Source organism: Trachypithecus francoisi, unplaced genomic scaffold (assembly GCF_009764315.1).
Source record: "Trachypithecus francoisi isolate TF-2019V2 unplaced genomic scaffold, Tfra_2.0 Lachesis_group11, whole genome shotgun sequence".
NCBI classification, from domain to species: Eukaryota; Metazoa; Chordata; class Mammalia; order Primates; family Cercopithecidae; genus Trachypithecus; species Trachypithecus francoisi.
The window spans coordinates 113,069,609-113,094,503 of NW_022681456.1; the positions used below are offsets into that span (position 1 = coordinate 113,069,609).

At 33.8% G+C, this 24,895-nt stretch overlaps 1 protein-coding gene across 1 annotated transcript in view; it reads right to left on the bottom strand.

Annotated features, from left to right (window-relative positions):
- The window catches only part of PIK3C2G (phosphatidylinositol-4-phosphate 3-kinase catalytic subunit type 2 gamma), a 408,211-nt gene that overhangs the window by 320,407 nt on the left and 62,909 nt on the right, over window positions 1-24,895 (bottom strand). Inside the window, exons 9-11 of the mRNA XM_033222744.1 lie at window positions 13,319-13,441; window positions 8,506-8,539; window positions 5,053-5,248 (exon numbers count right to left, since the gene is read on the bottom strand). Of these exons, the coding sequence (XP_033078635.1) occupies window positions 5,053-5,248; window positions 8,506-8,539; window positions 13,319-13,441 (353 nt within the window). The remainder of the gene's footprint in view (window positions 1-5,052; window positions 5,249-8,505; window positions 8,540-13,318; window positions 13,442-24,895) is intronic.

The following is a 24,895-nucleotide window of genomic DNA, read 5'->3' on the forward strand; positions in this document are numbered from 1 at the left end:
TACACATCTAGGGTATATGGGATAGCCTATTGCTCAAAGGCTACAAACCTGTACAGTATGTTACTGTCCTCAAGACTGCAGGTGGTTATAACATGATATTGCCTCACAACACATTTCTCAGAACATAATTCCCCAAGTCATAAGCTATGCATGAGTATATTCACATAGTTTACATTGCACTAAGTATTATAAGTAATCTATAGATGATTTAAAGTATACAGGATGATGTGCATGTGCTGTATACAAATACTGTGCCATTTTATGTAAGGAGCTTCAGCATCTGTGACATTTGTTATCTCCAGGGGTCCTGGCACGAATCCCTTGTAGATAACAAGGGACAACTGTAATGCAGGTAAAGTATTTTTCCCAGTGCAAAACTCATAGAATGTGCTCAGTTAATAGTAAGTACTATTATGAGGATGAATCAGAGGATCTAGGACTTGTTTGTTGTTCTTCTACCAGAATGCTGGTAGAAGATTTTTCTTCCTCTTTATTATCCTTGATTTTTATAAGCTGAACAAAACAAAGCAATATGGCATAGAGGAAATGGTGACATGATTGCCACATTAATTTTTAGTCTTTTATTTCTAATTTATGAATGTGAGGCTATATTTTTCACTTTAAGTATAACTTTGACCACATTCCATGTTTTATTATATATTTTTATTACCTTTAAGTTATAATGTTTCCTAAACTCCTTGGTTAATAAAATTAAAAGTACATAATTAAATTTATGAATATATTTATCTTTTGTTACTGTTTCCTAAATTGCATTTCAGAAAGTGGATGAGATCTTTATTATATAGGTTATTTGAAATTTGCCTACTATTTAACATTTAGTCACTAAAATAAATATTCTATATGTGCTTGAGAAGAATTTGTATTTCCCAATCATTTTCTGTAAATACAATATATATTTATTGGGTCAAGCTTGTTAATTATATTGGCTCACTCCTATATTCTTCCTAATTTCTCATTAATTTATTAATTCCTGAGAGAGGAATATTGGTATCCTCCACTATCATATTAGCCCCATCAAACTCTCTTTGGATTTCTGTCAATGTTATTACTTTGTTACATCTTTCTGGTGAATTGAATATTTCAATATCATGTCAGGACTTTATATTTAATGATGCTCTTGGTTCACAGTCCATTATGTTGGTCTATATGCCAATGTTTGGTTGGTATATGCATCAGTATTTATATTGAAAGATTGTGCCTGTTTCCCACACATTCCTTAATGTGCTAATACGATAAGCCAAGTTTATAGATTAGACTTTAGTGACCTGAATGGAAGACATAAACTGTACACATGTACCTTTTAATGGCAAAGGTTATGGGACAAGAAACCTCTATATGCCATTTGAATCTTCCCCATAAAAAGGGCATCCTCTTGATGAGAAAGAATCTCAGCTTGCCCCTGTGCACACAGTATCTCATAATTGAAAGTAGTGTCAATCATTTTTGCATAGATATGCTTTTTACATAATATGGATTACTGTACACATTATGCTTTTTTCATAATTATTTTTGCATTCTATTTATCAAGTAATGATACCATACTTTTATCAAGTAATGATACCATACTTTATGAGTGACTTAAGGGATTTTTAAAAATAGTGTTTACTGACTTTTTAATGATCTCCTCATATAACAATATGATTCTGCTGTACTCTTATTAATCATTACTAACAATCATTTTAACAATTGTCTAGTCAAGCACTCTTACACTGCCACTAATCGCTCTGGACTCACTTTCACTGATGCTGGCCCTCTTGACCTCAGGCACTTAGCTTTGTACCTCTATTGTAATATTTTCTTGGCTTCCTTGGAATATCTCCTGGTCTACCTTCCTTTATGGGCATTGCTTCTTTATAGTTTTCAGCTCAGCTTATATTTTTGCCCTCAGTAATAACCATGGCATGTACTAAGTATTCCTGCTCTCGAGACTTACATAACTTTCACACACCAAGTATGACTCATTTCTCTATTCAAGGGATTTTATTCAAACATTTTTAACAAAACTTTGTCGAGTGCCTATTGCATGCCAGGACATGTTTTGGGTACTAGAGTTTTAAAAACCATAGTCTTACATACAAATGTGCATGGTCACATGGACATTGTAAAAGGTGACATGGGGGAGAACTAATAATATGCTATTATTAAGATAATGAGCATCATGAAATATATACACAAAACAATAAATTTATCTCACCTTTGAGTGAGATAAAGGCACTTTCGATCTGTAGAGAGGATAAAGTTAAGTAATTAAATTTCTATTCTCTATAATGAGAAATTTAGAATAAATATGAATGAGTTCTTAATCACTGTAATGAATCAAGGAAAGAATTTGTTTAATCAAATTATTCTAAGTAAGATACATTCTCATTTGTCTTTGATAGCTTGAGTGGGGTGTTCCTTGAAGGCATCTATGGAGTAGATGATAATTCAGTTTCAAATACTCAGATTTGATGGTGAATGTTTCACTATTTTTTATTGTAGAGTATTGTACCTTAAGTTTGTACTTTAACAAATTACTTTCAGTTGCTGACATTAATTACAGTCATTTTGACTAAAGCCATCTAGAAAGCTATCACTTTGTTATTTTACCCCCTCAGTTTGTCAGTGCATATGCTTTTGGAGATACCTCTGGCCTAGTTTCTTCCCAGGTGTCTTGCCTCCAAGAAAGCCCCCAGTGATTCTGCCTCCTGGTATTTGAACCCTTGTATCATGCTTCCCCACAGGGTACAATATGGCAGAAGTAGTGGTATACCACTTCCAATATTAGATTATAAAGATTGTCCCTTCTGTCTCTGGAGTTCCTTTGCTCATGGACTCCCTCTCATTCCTTGGATCATCTGCTCTGGGAGAAGCCAACTCTATGGCCTGAGGACATTTGTTGAAAACTGAGTAGCAAGGAATTGAGGGTCCCACACCTATACACCATGGGGAACTGAGATCTTCCAATAACCACATCAATACCACCTTAGAAGTAGATTCTTCAGCCCCAGTGAGCTTGAGATGACTGTGGTCTCAGTCAACAGTGTGACTGCAACTCATGGGAAACCTTAAGCCAGATCCACCCAGCAAAACTGCTTCCCAGATTCTTGAGCCTCAGAATGTGAACTCATCAAAGTTTGTTGTGCTAAACTGCTAAGTTTTGGGGTAATTTGTTATGTATTAATAGATAACTTATATACTAGGTCCCTAAGAAAATCTACAATAAAGATGTAATTTGTCATGAGATAAGACATCATACCACAGCCTCTTCCCAAAGAATTTTGACTGGTCCATGGATTCCTTAAGAGAGGAATAGCTTCATATTTTCCCCTGTGTCCAGCCCTTTATAGTTTGTTCCAGTAATGAATGGCTGAGATGATTTTGTTTCCTTCATCAGAGCCCTAAGTTACTTATTGATTACAGGAACATTTGCAGAAAAGCATTATTTTATATTTATAATTATATGTATATATGTAAACATCTACCTGCATATAACAATATTAAAAAGTGTTCTATTTTTACTCGCACATAGGTACTATACAGAGACAGAAAAAGGAGAGTTAGTTAGATCATTCATACACAAACACACATACATGCATAAATGCACACTTTTTTATATTCATATGCATTTTACATTTGTACACATATGTATATTTACACACATATGTATATATTTTACATTTTGCATTTACACACCTATGTATATATTTATATATATATTTATCCTTGTCTATCTACATATAGACACACATATATAAATGCAAGCCCTATACATATAGCTTTATCTGTATTTATCTGGCTATAGAAATTTTCCATGGGAATTCAAACTAAGGAGTATTTATTGATGGTTAGAAAATTAAAAGAAAACATTAATTAGAGTAATAATTTATTTTACTATACATCAGCCCTTTAAACATTTTCATAAAATTAAAAAAGGAAAAAGAATAGAAATATTACTTCATGGATTCCAAACAAATATGTGCATAGATAGTGTTTTTTTGTATACACAGGTAAAATTTCCTCTATGAAGATTATTTTTAAAAAATACAGATCAAGATAAAAATTGAATCTTCTTTTGCTTTTTTTTTTGAGACAGAGTCTCACTCTGTCCCCCAGGCTGGAGTGCAGTGGCACTATCTCGGCTCACTGCACACTGCAACCTCTGCTTCCTGATTTCAAGTGATTCTACTGCCTCAGCCTCCCGAGTAGCTGGGATTACAGGTGTGTGCCACCATGCCCCACTAATTTTTTGTATTTTTAGTATAGACAGGGTTTCACCATGTTGTCCAGTCTGGTTTTGAACTTCTGACCTCAAGTGATTCACCCGCCTTGGCCTCCCAAAGTGCTAGGATTACAGGTGTGAGCCACTGTTTCCGGCCAAAAATTGAATCTATACTGAAATTATTTATTTCAGTTTTTCCTTGAGATGCTAAATGCAGTAAGTATAATAACTCCATTACCAAATTATAGTTTATCAACTTTAATTAATTATCTCTATATTACTGTAATTATGTTATTTAAGAAAATACTACATAGTAGAGTCAACTTAAAATCTGGTGATATTCCATGCGTAATTGTCATTCATTTCTATTGAAACGCAAATAATTATTGGCTAATTCTCATTTTATCAAGGTACAATTCTTGCAAAATACCACTGAAACCTGGTGAGGATCAGAGTGATTTTTTTTTTTCTATTTTTGAGGACTGTCCATCTCTCTGTATGTGTATGTGTTTTTGTCTTACTATGTTTTCTTAACTGACATTAGCCATTTAAACCCAAACATGAAAAAGAAAATTTTAGAGCAGCCACTAAATAGAATGAGTATTTTCTATTTCCACAATGATATATTGGTAACGGCAATTGTTTAAATATGGAAAATGGAAGAAGAAAGAAAATTAAATATTTATTTTGAATCTAAACATGTAAAATGTGATTTTAAGAATATGGATAAACCTATGCTGATTAATTCCAAAATTTTATGACATTTTTGTTTCTGCATGTAAGAACATGACAAATTGCAACCCTTTTGTGAAAAACTCACCACCACTCACCTGTGCACCCAGGTTTCTGGAATGTTGTGTGCGGCATACACTGTGAAGCTGAGGTGGGAAGGAAGCCCGGGATTTAGATAGGAAATGCATCTGGGTACATTTACAGGCTGAAAATCTGCATAAAAGCTGTTACAATAGACATTGATGAGCTGGTAGATGGATGTGGATAGTTCAGTTGTTATCTTCTCTATCAAGCCTAGAAAAGAAGAGGTAGAGATCAAGTCACTAACAAGGGCCATATTTATCATAGGCCATCAATTAAAGCTTTGAAATTTCTTATAATACAATTTAAATAAATTTAATTAAAGTGACCCTTTACCAACTGAAGGCAATTAACTATCTGTACCTCTGAATGCAACCTGGCTTAGTTGCTAGTAGATTATTTATCAATAAGCTTTCTGATCTTCAGCTGCAGAAATCTTCGAAGCATGGCCTTTTCATTACATTCTGATCAACGGTAATTTGCAATTTTTTTTTCAGATTTGTGATTGTTTAAAATTAATTTTCAGACAAGGAATATTTTTTCTACATGACTTATAAGTACGTCAAACAAATTCTATCTAAAGAATTAATCATAATGAATTTGATGATGCTATCATGTTTACCATTAACTGAACACTAATCATATACAATGCGCTGATATAAAAACAGAATGAAAATAGTACATGGCTAGGATTTAAAACTAGCTTGAAATGAAAGATTTATGATGTTTACTGTATCTCTTCAAAATCAAAGCCTTCCTTGAGTTTTGCCATTAGTTATTTAAAAGGAGTCACTGGTTATTCCTAAAAGTGATTTGTCACGAAAGAAGAAAAATTACTACGTATAGGGGCTAATAGTTTTTCTCTGGCAGCTAAGTAGATAATGAGAACAAGTAAGCACATCATCAGAAATTGTTTGTGTGTTTTTTTTAATCTGCTGTGATATGAATCCATATGCTGTTAGTCAATAAAGTTGTTTATTCAAACACACGCGATTATTTATAAGTTTTTAAAACATGCAATTCCCTATATAGTAGTTCAGTCTTAACAGTACTTTTGCTTTCCACAGTTTCAGTTACCCAAAGTAAACTTAAGTAAAAAAAAAATTAAGTGAAAACTCCAGAAATAACAATTTATAAGTTAAAAAAACATGAATTGCCTTTTGCTTCTAATTGTTTGGAAATGAAAATAGTACAGAGCTAGATATTTCCTTTGACAATCTACAGTATTCCAGCACACAGGCAGTTGGATACTTCAGGAAAGTGGCCAGCTTGACACCGAGCTTCTTCCCACATCCGGTCTGTGCCTGAGTAGCTCTGTCTATAATTAAATATTTTTGTTGTTGTTTAACATATGCTGTTTTTCACTTAGTTATTCATAAATTTGTACAAAATATATAAGGTAGATTAACTTTCCTTATTTGTTATATTTCTTAAATTGTGCCCTCTGTTGAAACTGCCTGGGGGGACAAGCAGAGGAAAAAGAAAACCTGTAATTAAATCTCTGAGAAGTCAGCAGTAGCAATTAATGAAGCAGAAGAGTAAAGCAGTGTAAAAATAGTCTTAAAAGAGGCCACATCAAACTCTGGAGGCCAATGAACAGAGATTCTCCTGAACAGCAGGAGGCAGAGAATTATAAATATATAGAAACATCTTGTTTCTCTGTCTCCAAATTGTACTCTTGGTATCCTGAAGCAGGAAGCACGAACTTCTTTTCAAGAATTCCCAACATTGTGCAAATGAACACACATCTAAAACAAATCATAAATGTATTAATTTAAGCTCTAGCATATATTTTTGGGGAAACTTAGTCATTTGGTTAATCACTCAAACTCTACTTTTTGCTTTGTGTGCAGAAACATGGTTCTTGGATATAATTTGCTACTTTAAGTTTGCATAGAGATGTATGCTGATGCATTATGTTTTACTTCCTGAACTCTGGATGAGACTACATTTCCAATAACATCATGGAATCGTATTAAGCACCCAAGACACAGGGCTTGGTAGTGAAATATGGCGGGAAAAGAGTTTATTGCACCTAATTTTACTCTAGAAAAGAGTTACAGTGCCATGAAATAAAGAGGCAAGGACAATCTATGTGCAATTTAGACTCAATTAAAACCTGTCATGATTTATGATAGGATATAAGTCTCCAGGAACATTTCTGCACAGTTTTGTGGGATCTCATATTCCAGTCCCTGGAGGAATATGGGGGAGGAGACCTCATTACAACATTCCTGATAGAAAAGGAGAATCAGTTTCATACAGACACACCTCCAGCTTGATCACTTCATGTTCGACCACTGAGATTCTGCTAGTAATACTGTCAGGGAGTGACCATTCCTTCCTTCCCTCTATTGTGTTCTGGAGTTTTATGAACACCTAGAATAGGGGTTTTTGTACTTGCACAAGTTTCTTTATACCCTCTCCCACCCTATTTTCCTTTTTGATGTGAGATGGGGGAGTTCCTCAAACATAATTAAATGTCTTCTTTTGAGTGGTGGGAATTAGAGTTGAGAGGATATACTTTTGTACATGACTACTGAAACAGTTAAGGGTGTGGAGGACAGGTGAGGTTTTCATTTGCTTTCCAGTGGATTTTTCTGAATCCAAGTGTGTTAGTTGAACATCTGAGGGGCAGACAGTTTTCTTGCAGATACTCAGAGTATTCCTGTGCCAAATACCATCTACAACCAAGAATGATCCTGACCAGACCCTGCACATTAAATCCTATTACATTGTTTATGCATATTAGGATAACAAGATCAAAGAGTTTAATCTAGAATCACCGACTCTGAAAGTAGAATCTTTGATTCAAAACCAGATGAGATTTGAGTTGGGAGAGTTGAAATTCAAAACCAGTTCTGCCTGATTCCAAAAGTCAGACTCTGCTCTATCCCACGCAATCTCACACCTACTGTTTCCTATAGAGGCAAAGTCCTCCCGTGGCTTGCAATTTTATAGATTCAGAGCCTCTGTAAACACTAATTATTCCAGAACCAAATCCTCCTACCTGTTATATTAGCTTGGTCTTTCATATAGAGCTGGAATTTAAATTTGAAGTGGGTGACCTTGCAGACAGACATCTACTACTTTTCTAATTTTTCTTACATCAAAATATAATTAGGTAAATGGTAAAATTCTCAATGTCTTGTAATGGTTATAAGATATTTTCAGCATTTTAATATTTATACATCTTTTTGTAGACTTTTCTCATTATTTAAAAAATATCAGGCTAAAAGTTTACAGAGTGTGGATTTTTATTCCCTTGCAGAATAAACACTTCCATTAATAAAAAGAATTTTAGAAAAGCATCTTTCTCCTCATAAGGCTGTGTGTGTGTGTGTGTGTGTGTGTGTGTGCGTGTGTGTTGTGTGTTACCACAGTATTTGGATAAAAAAATTATTTTGGATTCTATAACTTATTTTTTTCTTTTCTTTATTTCAAAATACTTGAGTACATGTATGTTTTACCTTTTGCTGAAGTCTCTGAACTTTGATAAAAATTCTGAAAGAAATGTAAAATTATACTTGTTATTCACACAACAAATTCACAAAATAATCAAAAGGTAACATCCAAAATCTAAACATTATAATTTTCTTGTCATGATAAAACAACAAAATATTTCTTGGCATCATATATCAATTTGCTTATTAAACAGAATAAATTTAAATTGTATGATGAAATAAAAACTTTCTAAATATTGTAATAAGCAACGTAGGTACTTTTTTAAAAGAGAAATTACCACGATAGATTGTCTAAGCTCAATTCCCCTTATCTAACAGTGACTAATCTTTTGATAAACGTGCATGTCTAATTCTCTCTGTATGCCGTGTCCAGCTCTTATTCCTAGCAGTTATTCAGCAAGCTTTGGACAGCACCTAAAAGAAGACTGAATTGAAGTGTATAAAATCAGTATAGATTCACTAAATAGTTTTCTTTCTTTGCTCCTTCTTAGGAAAATTTTAAAACTCTGATAGTCAAACACTTGAAAAAATAAAATATATTGAGTCATATCCTAAATAAAAAATACAATCCGAAATCCTGTTTTTTTTTTGTTTCCATTTTCATTATTCTTTAGGTTCATGTCCATTAGTGTGCTGCCCTTCCTTATTTACTTATTTTTATCCTTGTTAGAAACCTAGAATTACTTTGGTGGCTTAGGATTTGCTGGTTGTAACTGAACTATCATGAAAACTGTATAAGTTGATTTATAAACATCCTAAAAAATGGTTTCAGCCCAAAAGGAAATACAATTGTTAATAAGATCCATTTTAATTGCCAATAAAACATTTTAAATTTATAAACTCAAAATTTTAAAAAAAGTGAAAATAAAAATATAAAATTTCAAGTCTTTCATTTAAGGAAATACAATTAGTTAAAAACCAGATTTCTCAAACAAATAAATTAGAGAATAATTGTTTTTCCATAACAAAAAATTTGTTACAGTATTCTTTTAGAGAGCGAACATTTCGATCATGTTTAAAATGTCATTACATTTATATGTAACTTTTTAATTAGAAGCATCATTCGCATGACCCTTTTCAGAAGCATTTCTATTAGGTAAAATATTTAATTGGAGTATAGTATCAGTTGCTAGTCTTAACAACTACATATGAGATTTCCACCCTATCCATGTGGGTGAGATTATTAAAAATGTTAGCCTGATTTAACTAGAATTCAATTTATTCAGAAATATAGACTTGCATTAGAAAATCACCATGACATCCACCTACACCATGATGTGAAAGACCATATTTTCACTTTGTGGTTCACCTATTATGTAAGCATTTAATGGAAATTAAATTATGTGAGTTCTGGAATATAATTTGAAGGATGCAAATTGTTTCCAGTGCTGGATCAGAGAATAAAATAGAGTACAAGTATGTTTGCCATATAATTCTTCATCTTGCCAAAGCTTACATTTAATACACTCCTAATGACTTCCCTGTATGGCAGGAAATAGTCCTTTGTATGTTGACCAAAAATGCAGCCAAGAAAAAGAAAAGCTTCTCGAATTTCAGTTTGTTGGCAGAAGGCCTGTATTTGTCATTTCTTTAGTCTCAACTTCATGGTGGGTGGATAGACTGCTTTGGCATTGTTAACCGTAGCTGGTTACTGCACAAAGTCTGTAAAATGTGCTTAATATGTGTGCCCATATTCTTACATAGGTGGGCTCACGATTCAAATGGGATGGAAAAAGAGATGAACAAAAGTATGAATGCAACTGATGTAGAATAAATGAGCTTTCAACAGTCTGCTCAAAATAAGTAGGATCCATTTTTACAGAATATTTAACTATTTTATCTATTGACATATATTAAATAAAACTCCTGATTGTTAACTCCTTTCTTAATTTCTCTGCATGAAAATCATTGTAGTCTTATCAAAATATAGAATAAATAGATATTACAAGTTTAAAAGTTTCAAAGAAAAATCACACAAAATTTTGTGTTTATACTAGTACATAAGGAAAGTGAAATGTGAAGGTGAGTTTTTCTTGAGTATGATAATTGTTTATGGCTTTCCAATGAAATACCCAATTCCTTTGTGAAAAATTCTTTTAACTTCAAATATTAAGTTTGATATTTCTGAAAAATTGTCATTTTTGTTCTTTTAGGGAGTTTCAGAAAATGAGTGTTTTGAAGATAAAACTTTTTATAACCAGCAATACTCTAACATCATTCAAAATGCTTCATCCTAAGACTATATTTTCCTCATTGTTTGATCAGTTGTTTGTCCACCAATTCACCAAGAGCTGGACATAAAAGTAGAATAATAATAAAATAGTCTTAACAAATGGGAAGATGTGTCCACATCCACACATCTGGTCTCTTCCTCTGGCAATGGTTCATATTTGTCAGGAGGCTGGTTGTAATCGATGGCCATGAGATGACAGGGGCCAACCTTCCTGGTGCTTGTGTGAATTAAAGCCTTCGTATTGGCCTTGTGGGAAAGATTCTCCAGAACTAGCAGCAGCACCATCCTTAATACCTCCAGTAACAACAATGATCTCATTTAAGCTACACTGTCATCAGGGCCCTTTATTAACATTATTTCCCATACTTAGAAGAACCCTGCAAATTCTGTTTTATTTTTCTGTTTTAAACATGAGGAAAATTAAAACTCCAAAAAGTGAATTAATTTTCCACAGGATGTTTATACAGAAACTGGTAGATCTTAAATCCAATTCATATTTGCATTATCTTATCTCATGTATTTTATCAGCTTTGGGAGCTTGTAATGTTTCTAAAATGTGACAATTTAAGAGAAATACCCGCCTGTTCAAAGTTAATTCTCACTACCTTGTTATACTGACTTAACATCACCAATTAGAAAGCTCCTTTTCAGCATCATGTAATTCCCAAGTTTTTAAGTTCATCAAAATAGTTATTTTTGAAACATACTGGTGAAATGCTTTTTAAGACGCTAGTACAAGTTTGTCCAACCCGCGGCCTGTGGGCCACATGCAGCCCAGGATGACACTGAATGTGGCCCAACACAAATATTACAAATATGTAAACTTCCTTAAAACATTATGAGATTTTTTTTTAAAGCCTATCAGCTATTGTTAGTGTTAGTGTATTTTACATGTGGCCCAAGACAATTTTTGCAATGTGGCCCAGGGAAGCCGAAAGATTGAACGCCCCTGCTCCAGTATATTTTTTTTACTCTGATGCAGAATAGAAAAATATGATTATACTATATGTGATCAAATCAGATTGTTTTACCTTGTTGTTACTTGTAAAGGCCCTAGGTCTTAAGAGCTACATACAAAAACAGTTTTGGAGACTACATAGTTACTCAGTTTCCTTCTATAATTGGAAAGTAAAAGAGAAGGTGTTTCCTTTTTAAGAAAAATTTAGGGAAATAAACACAAATCTGTCTTCGATATTGAATTGCTGGATTTATTGATTACATTATTTAAATTTTGATTTATTTAATGCTTTGCATTTTTAGCTTTTCAGCAATGTTTACCTTTAAAATATGTTTGTGGTGTACCTCCATGAGTCATCAAAATCATCATTGTTCATATAAAGAACGTATTTAAATTTCTATATTCATTTTTTTACTGTCTAATCACACAAAACTTTGGATTAAATAAGATCTAGAAAGCCCATCATTAAGAAACTACTGAATTTTCATACCCACTTATCTATTTGAAACAATAAGCAGTAAGCATGATTATTTCTATGTAGTAATACGATTATCTACATTGTAAATCAATCTTTTGAAAATTCCAAGACTGGCATATTCAAAAGTAGTAGAATCTTTCTTGTTGTCTACCGTGCAGATAGAGATTATATGTATTCACTCTATCTTAGAAAGTTTCACATGCACTGTAACGTGTATAGGGGCCTAGGTTCAAATCTGTATTTTGCCACTTATTAATTCTCCGTACACACACACTGTAAGCGTTGAGTTTTAATAGTGAAATGAACATTAAAATGCCAACTTTATGACATTGCTATGAACATAAATTGAGATAAAATAAAAATTAAATTCAATAAGGTAATGCATATGTCAAACTATGTTATATATTACAATGGACTAGCAAATACTAGTTATTATTATCACCGTATCTTTCTGCTTTATCATCTGCTAAATTAATAATAAGATAAATGAATTTATTGTAACCAGATGTCCTAATGTTTTTCTTGGAAAATAATCACTTACAGGTCTACATCAGATTTCTTAGAATTCAAAAGAAAATCACATAATGTCCATTTTTTAAGCCCACCAAACCACAATGTGGGATGCAGAGAAAGTCACACAGGAATCATGGAAGCAGTGTGCACTGCAAAATTCGCAAAAGATAGCACAAAAATGGATCTTTTCTTTTTTATAAATGTGCTTATCCATACAAACATGACACTTATGCCTGTATACACTCGTATACGTGAGAACCATTAACAATCTATACAAACACGTATATGTGAATGTTATATAATTACGTTCATTTAGGTAGGATTATAGGATTGATTTCAGTACCACCTGAAGTTATAAGGTGGTTACAAACTTCAAAGGTGTAATCAATGTCCTTATAGTTTAATCAAATCTATTTGGCATAATAGACTCAAGCTGCCAACACTCCCAAACAATTGAAATATACTGTTTGGCAGCACACACACACACACACACACACACACACACAGATACACACACAATCACACAGACTCAAACATACACACAGAAATACAGTTGTTAGTAAAAAGTATTTCACTCTCCTTAATTAAATATTGAACTCAGGTTTAAAACTACTGTGTAATAAATGAATATACTTACCTCTGCTTTTCTCTGAAGAATTAGACTTAGTTCATTTACTGCATCTGTAATTTGTTTGGTTTCCACACAACCTAGAACACTGCATATTTTTTTAACTTGTTCAATAATATTATCCACGTTTTCCTGTAGATAACCAAGATTCACATCTTACAATCTATTGAAATAAATGAGGGAACATCAATTTATTCTCAAACTTCTTCTTTTCCTTGAGGAGCAAGTGGAATAAAATATGATTGTTTGCTTTCACATAAAAAGAAAGTTCTCAAGACTCTGGTTACCCTGTAACTGGGCTTTAATTTTCACTGAGCAAATGTTCAAAATTAGAACTGACTTAACACTAACTTACTAACTTAGCTCTAATTTAACATTACTTGAAACAAAATGAGAGAGAGAGGTAGAAGGAGAGGAAGGGTAAGGAAGAGGGAGAGGAAAAGAGAGAGAGAGGGAGGAAGAAGTGTGGGGAAAGCAGGGAAACTCAGCCTTAGACAAAGTCTGTGGTTTCCACAAAACACTATGAAAACAAAGTAATGATGGTCAACCCTAGGAGAGTTTCAAAATACACCTATTGTTTGGAATCAGGGTATAGTTGGGCAAACTTACTAGAAAATCAGATTCACAGGGTTCAGAACAAACTCTGGACAGCCAGTTGTGGTGTTGAGGTGTTTGATAATCATCTGATTGCACATCCTTGAAGTGACTGATTTTTCAAAACAATCGCTGATGACAAATACAATCTACTGATACAGTTTGGATGTCTGTCGTCTCTGAATCTCATATTGAAATATAAGCCCCAATGTTGGAAGTGAGGTCTGATGGGAGGCATTGGGTCATGGGGGTGGATCCCTCTTGAATGGCTTGGTGCTGTCCTTGCAATAGTGAGCGAGTTCTCACAAAATCTGGTTGTTTAAAATTGTGCAGCACATCCCACCTCCCTCTGCTCCAGCTCTCACCAGGTTAGACACCTGCATCCCCTTCACCTTCTGCTATGATTGCAAAGCTTCCTGAGGCCCTCACCAGAAGGCGATGCTGGCACCACACTTCTTGTATTGTCTGCAGAACTGTGAGCCAATTCAACCTCTTTTCTTTATAAATTACCCAGACTCAGGTATTTCTTTATAGCAACACAAAAATGGCCCAATATGCCTATAGCAAAGACAAATTCTTCAAATCAACAATGCAGGCTGGCCTTAAGATAGATAGCGATTTTATGGTCACCATTCTAAGAATTTTTCATTAGCCCTTCTATATCTCAGATTTGCACATGTTCTTAAACAAGCATTTATTTTTAAAAAACCGTCTCTGTTTTGACCTTATTCTTTTCCATGTTTTGCCATTAACTATAGTGAGAAATCTCTCTTTTCTTTGATTCTGTGTGAATCACGTTTCACTCTACAATGTTTTTATGTTCTTTGTCTTTATCATTAACAATTGTGTTTTCTCAAAAAACATCAGTTTTGTCACCAGCACCACCGTCATTCCAATGGAAAATTACAACAGCTTATTTTAAGAAGAGATGGAACAGAGTTCTTCCTTTTATTTGCATACAAAGATATGTGTTCACAGCATAAAAAGATTTTAATTCCCCTTACATTTTCTTAACAAAGTGTCAATACAAAGACACAATGCAAGTTTTATATTAATGGGATAATACTTTGCTTCTTTTGTGGAAAAATAACATGCACTTTTAAATTTGTTGCCAGTATCTCTGATATGTAATTTTACAAATCCTGAAACCAATGACAAAAACCTGAAGAATAACTAATTAATACTACAAAAGACAAAATGAGGATTCCAACAATTGTCTACAGATTTTATTAATGAGCTAAAAGTAAAAAGATACAATTTAGTTGAGATCTATTTTAAGTCTTTCATGGATTAAAAAATATATTTACCCAATAATAACATGGAGAAGAAAAATTTATGAGTCATTCAAATGGAAAAAATCATTTATTTCACTTATGTGTTAACTCAATATAAGTCAATATTGTGATGTGCCTACCAGATCCAGTTCATTATTAAATTGAATCAAAAGACACATACTCTGCATAACTAGAAAGTGAGTTCCACTACATTTTCAATGTATATTATCCAAACTGGAGTTTAGTTTGGATACTAGATTTGAGAATGTACTTGATAACTTGAAAATTACCAAAGGACAACAACCTTACTATTAATATACTGTTAATACAGTATTCACTCAGAAGAGCATCATACACAATACTGTCAGCTCTGAAGTCAAGATCTGTTTGTTTACATCCTGGTTCTGCCCCTTTCTACCTGTGGCCATCATCAGAGTATTTAACTTTCTTGTCCCTAGGCTCCCTCTTCTGTGAAGTGAGAATAATAATTAAGTTTCTGTAAAGATTAAATTAGATAAAATATGAAATATAGTGCCTGGCAGATAATGAGGGCTAAATTTTAATGTTTAACTAGTTAATTTTATTCATTCACACCAATCTTTCAGTTTATAAGAGAAATAAGACACTGTATATGCACAGATAATTAATAGAATAGAAATTAGAAAATCATAAAAATCTGAAAAGTCATATTAGGTTCTATGTTTATTTTTTTCATTCCTCTGTTCTAAGTAAATATGTGCGATACATGAGTTTGTGAAAATTCATAAACATTACTAAATACCAGGTTGACTTGGGTCACTAGGTGGCTGGTAGCTGATTTAGTCAATCTATTACTCCAGTCTTGCACTACTTCTTACGTGATCCACTTATCTGATTTAATATTCACATTCTGAAGATAATCATTATATTCATGCATAACTGAGATTGCTAGAATATGTGAAGCAAAATATTGCAATTGTAAAAATTGAGTTGGTGATTAATTGGATATGAGAACCAACAGAAAGGTTGGATTTAAGATGATTCCAAAATTTCATTTCCAAATTTTGGAAACCAAGAATACAGGTGCTATTCATTATGGCAGAAACACAGACAAAATGAAGATTTTTGGTAGAATCATGATGTGAGTATTTTTTGATACATAGGCTTTGAGCTTCCCAGAGGAAATGCAATGGAGTTCTATCTCTAGCAACTGGTGGACTGAGAAAATATAGACACACTACACCACACACACATACACACACCACATGGTGTGTGTATAAACATTAAACAAACTATAAGAAAGGTAGGATAAATCTTAGGGTTGCAGACATTTAGAGGGAACTTCAAGCCTGAGCAGTAACTCCAACAGTGATGCTGCAATGGCCTGGAGGAAATATCAGACTAGATGTAGATCCTCAGCTGTAAGATTGGTGTTTATTGCTAACACTGGGAAACGTGCTGAAATCTTAGGACTAAATCACTTGGTGAAAGTAGGGGAACGGGCAGGACTGGAGCTAAGATCCTCAAATAGTTCTCAAACATTGGATAGCAGCCACCTGTAAAAGATGGGAGAAGAAAAACTATTTCTACTGATCAGAAACACTTTTGACAAAGCCTCTCTCTACTCAGTCCTTGAGTAAGGAAAATGATTATCTGAGAAACTGAACTCTAGTCTGTGCTCTGTGTGTCTCCAGAATATTAACTTGGACTACCATAGTAGGAATTTATGTTAAACATTACACTAGACTATTGTGACATTTTTGGACCCAAGCAGAAGTAAATGCACAATCATTGTATAGAAACACTTTTCTATACCAACCTACAGAGTTTTTTCCCAAATACACATATATATATATACACAAATGCATGCACACACACACCAGAGTACGAGGGGAATATCAGTTTAAAACTTACAAACCCTATGATGGCTAATTCGCATTATGAGATCCCCTACAGATACAAAATGCAGTAGGGTAAGCACCCTATTTCAAGAAATAACAAAGGTAGACTTGGGCAACATTTTCATAGAGGCAATACACAGACAGAAATTTGAATATGATTATCCTGAGAGAGAATATAGATACAGAAAAAAAAGTTGAACACTGGGTGCGTAACATTTCAGAACTTTTATTATTTTGATGATGGAGGAGAAAGTTTGGGTCACAGATGGAGCACGCAGTGTGGGGGGACATAAGCCAGAAGACTATATAGCTTAATAGACATCAATGTGAAGGTAGTTGATAGTATTACAAAATTTTAGCTTGGCAAAAAAGAAAAAAAATAAAACATTATAACCATTTCAAGTATTTGATGGTCTTTCAGGTAAAAAGAGGATTAGATTTATTGTAAGTAGCTCTAAAATGATAAATGAGAACAAATGGTTGCAAACCTAGAGAGGTTCTTTTGACTCTCTAGTTTTTCTTAAAATTATTTGTCCAAAAACTGTGTAGGCTGCCTTTTGAGTAGAAAGGTGCTCCAGATTCAGGTATATGAGCAATCAGGGATATTTAGAGAAGATTTTTGCATTGCATGGGATTTAACTAGACTGCCTCTAAATTCTTTCTAACTTCTTTGGATTAATGAAAACCCGAAAACAACGTTATGATGTTATTTTATGTAGTACATTCCAAGCGTATCTTTGGAAATATTGGATGTTTCCTGAACCTTGAAGGAACCATATGCTAACACTTTAGAATTCATTAAGCATACTTGAAAAATATTTTGAACATTTGAAAAGATGGGTAACAATCTTTTCTCCCCTGCATCTTTCTGGAAAACCAAACAAAACGTCATAAGTGGTTGATTATTCCCATCTCTTATTCAGCTGTGATGGAGACCAAAGCAGTATGCATTTAAACAGCCATGTAACAGCGTACCATCTCCTAATTTTATACAAACTTTAATTAGTTTCTATTTATATTAGACATACTGAAAATTATCAAATTCAATTAATGAGTTTGGAAACAAATTGAGAATTTAGAATGCTTTTCATTCCAGGTTCAGTAGTTAGTGCCAATATGAATTATTTTTTCCTTAAAGATTAAAAACAGCTTTGAAATGCAACTTGGCTTAAAATACAAAAAAAGATGAGTTCATGTCCCTTGTAGGGACATGGACGAAGCTGGAAACCATCATTCTTATTTAGCAAACTAACACAGGAACAGAAAACCTAACACCTCATGTTCTCACTCGTAAGTAGGAGTTGAACAATAAGCACACATGGACACAGGGAGGGGAAGATCACACATCAGGCCTGTCGGGAGGTGGGGAGCAAGGGGAGGCAGAGCATTAGGAGAAATACCTAATGTAGGTGATGGGTTGATGGGTGCAGCCACATGCCACATGTATACCTATGTAACAAACCTGCACTTCCTGCACATGTATCCCAGAACTTAAAGTGTAATAAACAAACAAACAAATGAAAATATAGAACATTGATCTCTCTGCAACAATGAAAAAATCCAGATAGGCCGGGCGCGGTGGCTCAAGCCTGTAATCCCAGCACTTTGGGAGGCCGAGACGGGCGGATCACGAGGTCAGGAGATCGAGACCATCCTGGCTAACACGGTGAAACCCCGTCTCTACTAAAAATACAAAAACTAGCCGGGCGAGGTGGCGGGCGCCTGTAGTCCCAGCTACTCGGGAGGCTGAGGCAGGAGAATGGCGTAAACCCGGGAGGCGGAGCTTGCAGTGAGCTGAGATCCGGCCACTGCACTCCAGTCCGGGCGACAGAGCGAGACTCCGCCTCAAAAAAAAAAAAGAAAGAAAAGAAAAAATCCAGATAATATACAAAATTATAACTTCTTCTGAACCCCGCTGATATTTGAGGTCACAAAGTGACCAAGTAAACCAAACTACACACTGAAAACTGCTCCAAAGAGAGTTGGGGCACACAAAATGTTCAAACTTTGGCAGACCACAGGAGAAAGAGATGGTCACCATACACATGAGTAGGAAGAAATTAGCTAAAATTTAACAGATTTTTTAAAGGCCAGGTGTGAGTTAGCATGTCAGTTTGGAATACCAGGAAGCCCAAGACACATGGTGAGTTTACAATCTCCTGCAAGCTTTTTTCCAAGGACGCCTACCAGTTTTTTGGGGAAAATACTGAAGGCCATGCAGGAAACTGAAGTCATAGTCTGTGGTGCAGGTGTGTAGGTAACCAGCTGTTTCTGGGAGACAGTTATGGGGCTCTGTCCACTTCTGTGGATCCTTTTTGCATAAGAAGCAAAACTCTAAGCTGCAGTGGGAGGAGCAGCAAACCCTGTGTTTCCCTGAGCCCAGGCAAAAACCCCTTGCTTCTGGAGAAGTAAAAAGCAAAACAGTCTTGTCTCTGGGAGAGAAGTAGGACATAGATGAGAAGCTCCTTTGCTGTTGAAGGAAGGGTAGAAGGAAAAGGACTTTGTTTCCGGCGAAAGGCCAGGAAACTTGTCTTGGGTTCAAGATCTTACCTGGATGCCAATTAGAGGTCAGGGACAAGGAGCAATAAACTCTCGTTTGCTGCGAATGACTAACTGCAGATACAAGGCAGAGTTTGACCGCCATGTGGAGGAGGGACAGGAATGCTCCAAGAGTCCTAGTCCTGAGACTCAAGTACACAGAGTCTGCCTAAGGCTGTGATTGGTTCGTTACAACACAGAACTCCCCTTGTCCCCACTGCCAAAATAGGTCTAGCACTGAGTAATAAATAAGCAAGGGTGGAGTACCACTGGGAGAGAGACAACAGTGTTTAGAGAGACCTTCTCTTTGGCACAGACAAGCAGGAGCTGTCAGAAGCTGAAGATGAAGCAGGATCCTACACGGAGGGAAATGTCATGGTACCACAGGCTCCACTGTAAGCACGGATAGTAATAGCTTATCTAATATTTTACAAGGCCAGCATTACTTTTATACCAAAATCTAACAATATTATATGAAAATAAAAACAAAAACTGATGTCCCTCATAAATATAGATGCAAATATCCTTAAGAAAATATTAGTTAATTCAAGTTAGAAATATATGAAACAGATTATAAATTCTTAGTAAGTATAATTATACTAGTAATAAAAAGATTTTTAAAATTTGAAAAGAATAAAAGAGAAAAGCCATATGTGCATTTGTACATATGCACAAAAAGCATTCAGTAAAACTCATAATCCATTCAAGATATAAGCTCTTAGTAAACCAGATATAGAAAGAAGCTTTTTCAACCCAATAAAAGATAACTTTTTATATTACAACATAACCTCCAAGTAACTTTACATTTAATGATAAAAGACTGTAACGTTCTCCCTCAAAATAACAAGGCGGCGATTTTACTTCTAGTAAAATCCTATTGGAGACTCAACAAGTATTAATAATAAAGCAAGTAAAAAAATAAGAGGGCTGTAGACTAAAGAGGAAAAAATAAAATTATTTCACAGATGACATGACTGTATATGTAGAAATCCTAAGGAATCCAAAAAATAATTCTTAGATATAAAAAGTGATTTCAAGAAGACATAGTATATAAGGTCAATATATGAAAGTCAGTTTTATTCCCATGTATTAGTAACAAACAACTGGAAAATAATATAAAAGTATTATTTAAAATATTAGACAAGAACATGAAATAACTTTAATAAACTATGCATAATCTCTATGCTAAATTATAAAGCATTGCTGAGTGATTTAAGAAAACTGTGTAGATGAAGAAATAGATCAGATTAAATTGAACTCTCATGAATTAGAAAATATAATTTTTTAAAATACCAATTTTCCTTACATCAATCTATATATTCAATGCAATTGTAGCAAAGTACTTAGAATAGCCAAAATTTTTTTAACAAGAATGATTTTGGAGAACTTATATTGCCTGATACCAAGACTTTCCATGAGCATATGGTAATTAAGGCAATGTTGACTGGTAGTAGGATAGACATATAGATTTATGAAACAGAATAGGGAGTCTAGAACTAGAACTGTAACTTGAAATGGATCATAGAATTAATGAACAGCTAAAACTAAAAATAGTATTGAAAAATATAGTATGCAAACTTCTGTAGCAAATCTTTATTAAATATGATAAGAAAGCATAAACTGTAAAGTAAAAATAAACCTGGACTTCACCAAAATTAAAAGCTTCTGCTTTCTGAATGGCATGTAAATGAAATAAACAAGCAAGCGAATAAACAAACAACCAGTCACAGACAGGGAGACAATGTTTTCAATACATATGTCCTACACCTCACAATGAACTTTATTCTGGAACATATTAGAATGATTACAATTGTGGTTAGTCATGTGCAGGAGAGAGTTTACGGTTCCTTGTCTCTGGCCTTTAATTGATATCCAGGTAACGTTCTGGACCCTTACAATTTGATAACAAGAGAATATATAGTTCAGCTTTAAAAATAGGCAAAAGATTTGAACAGGCACCTGATAGCAGAAAATATATAAATGAGCAGTAATTCCATGAAAAGGAATTCAGCATCATCAGCCATTGAGGGAATACAGATTAGAAACGGAAGGAAATATTGCCACATAGTCACTAGAATGGCTAAAATTAAAACACTGACAATAACAGGTACTGGTGAGGATGTAGAGCCACAAGAATTCTTACATTGTATATATGATTCCATTTATATAAAAGTCAAGTAAAGGCAAAAGAAAACCAAATTGAGAGCAAATAAATTTTTGGTGTGTGAAATCTGGGATGAGAGGGATTTACTGTAAACAGGCAGTTGGGCATTTTTTCTTGTAATGGAAATACCTTGTGTCTTCATTCCAGTTGTTACATAATTATGTACATTTTGAAAACTAGTCAAACTGCCCACTTAACATGGGTGCATTTTATTTTACATAAATCAAACTTTAAGAAAAGTGACTTAATAAAATAAGACATTATAATTAAAGTGAAAAGTCCCTAAATGGCAGAAGACATTTACGATACACATAACTGAAGGAAGGGTAAATATATAAAGAACTCCCATAAACCTATTTGAAAAATCTACAGAAATGTGGAAATGTCAGCAGAAGTTTGAACAGGTAAGTTATAAAAGAAGGCAGTTGAATACTACATTTTTTAAAAAGGTTAAACACTCATGAATTTTATGAGTTTAGTATGAATTTTTGAGTCAGAAAAATTAAAGTTGATACAAAGATAGCATTACATATACCTAATGTTGGCAAACATTTATAATTTGGACTATACTATAGGTTGGCGGGAAAATGGAGAACAGGAACTCTCATATATTGTGAAATGGGTAAAATATTATTAGAAAAGTGTTTGGTATTGCCTTGTAAATCTATGTCCCTAGGTAAGTGCTCTAGAAAACCTCTTGATATTATTTCAAATATACACCAACAAGTAGGAGAGATAAATAAATTGAGGTCCAGTCTTTTAATGGAATATTATACAACAATGAAAATGAACTAATAACAACCATATGGAACAAGGTGAATAAATCTCACAAATAATACTGAGTGAAAGATACAGGGCTCAAAACGTGCATATAGTTTGATTCCATTCATGGAGACCTCAGAAAGAAAATCAACGTCTTATCTTGCTAGTGGATATAAACTTTGGTGATGAAATGATAAAGAAAAGCTACAAAATACTTTTCATCAAATAGGACCTTTTACATAGAGGAGAGGAGACGTGAAGTGGCAAACAGGTGGTATGATATCAAAAATATTTTGTTCCTTAACTTATTGTTTAATAAGAGTGCTTTTCTATTATTATTCTTTAATTGTGTGTTCTTAATGTATTATATAATTTACCACATAAATCACCAGTAGAATGTCATATCATGTTATTCCTTCGCACAAAACACTCTAGTGTTCTTCATCTCACTAGCAACCCAAATTATGTTGGCTAGTGATTATCTTCTACTTTGAGAATCTACTTTTAATTTTTTTATACTTCTCGAAGTCTGAGAGTGTTCTATACGTGATAGCTTTGACTTTTAGTAGTTTCAATCTATGCTTTATTTCTGCTAAGGTTAGTTACAATTCTGCAATTGTGCTTCATTTTCCTGTGCTCTGATTTTATTGCCTTTATTTCCTTGACTTCTTTTGCAACCTTGCAACTGCTCCTTGTTACCTATCAATTTTATCTGATTTTATTACACTTTTTTGCTCATTTCTCACCTTTTCTTATGTTCTATTCTGAATGCAAATCAACTTTGTGAAAATTTTCTTCTGGATCCTATACAATCCTCTACTTGAGTGATAGTGATAGAAACGGTAGCAATAATAACAATAAAGCAACATGGGTACTTATCTTTTCTTAAAAACATTTTATCTTCCATCACTATATTATACTAAGAACATTATATCCATTGTTTCATTAATTATTTAAAACATCACTATATTATATTTATTATCCTCACTCTAGCGATGAATCATATAAATCTGAGGAAGGTTGAATACAAAACTTCCGTAGTGGTGGAGGGTTGACTTATACATTTATCTGACTTTGGAATCTCTGCTCCTAAATTTTGTCTTAGACTACAATTAGGCTTAAATTATGCTTGAAATTGGAACTTCTGAAAATCTAACAATAGATTTGCTTGTAACCAAGAGAGCTTCAGTTTAAAACAAGCTAAATATAAAATCCCTATGTGTCCTCTTTCTTTCTACTCATATATGAAATTTTCTTTCTCTCTCTAGATGAATACAGTTAGATTTTGGTCTTGAGCAAGTATGAAATAAGTATTATTTTGCCCTCCTCACTGAGTTACTTAAACCTGAACACTAGAGATGTCATATTCTCCTGGTTGTCTACTTGGTATAGCCTCTGAGTCATGGGCTAGATGGAGAAGGACTTAGGGGTTCTCAGTTATTTTCTGACTAGATAGATGTTTCATGAAGCTAAACCAAGTTTTGAAACATCAATTGATTTTCCTCAACCCTGGTCCATATAATTTACAATAAATTCAACAATTACTAGATTCTAGTGTAAATTTGTCATTCATGGTAGGGATTTCCTACCATGATCCTGACTGGCATTTTAATAAAGATTTTGGAGACAACATATTAGAGACTACTAGGAAGAAGTGATTTTAAATCAGAAGTTGATTCTTTCTCCAAGGCTACAATTTGGTTTTATATTGCTTTGCTCTGTGTAGACACCATTATGTATATTATTTATGTGGACAGGCTGTCTCTCCAACTAGATCATCGGCAACTTCAGAGTATGGTTTGAACTCCCATTTCTCTTGGTTTCAGTGAGTAAACAGTTTCATAATTCACATGAAGTAAGCATTCAGTAATACCCTTTGGGCAGGGGGAGATTCTCTTTTTTCCATTCTTGATTTTTCTGAAATTCTTATTGGATTCATATTATTCAATTTCTATGAAATTAAGAATACAGAATGAATTCAAAAATATTCTCTATAGTTCAGGGTTTTAATGGAACAGAAGAGAGGAAAAAATGTCTAGTGAAAAAGCTCTTTGTAAATCACATACAAAACTAGCCATCTGACATAATAACCAGAATGCCTGGCCTAAAATGGGTATCATCTAAAATATGTTGAAATAAGAATTGTGAGGAAAGAAAATATTTGGTACTTTATTCATATTATTCAATAATATTCATGTCTGACCTATTCAGCTGCATGCTTGTTATTTTTTCAAATCATGTGTCATAATCCAAGTTTGGGGGATATGAAAAAAACATTGTTTTTCCAATTGACACTGTTTTGGACAGGATGACATGCTATTTAATGTACTTGTCAAATAAACAGAAAGCACAAAATTGTGAACTGATAATATCA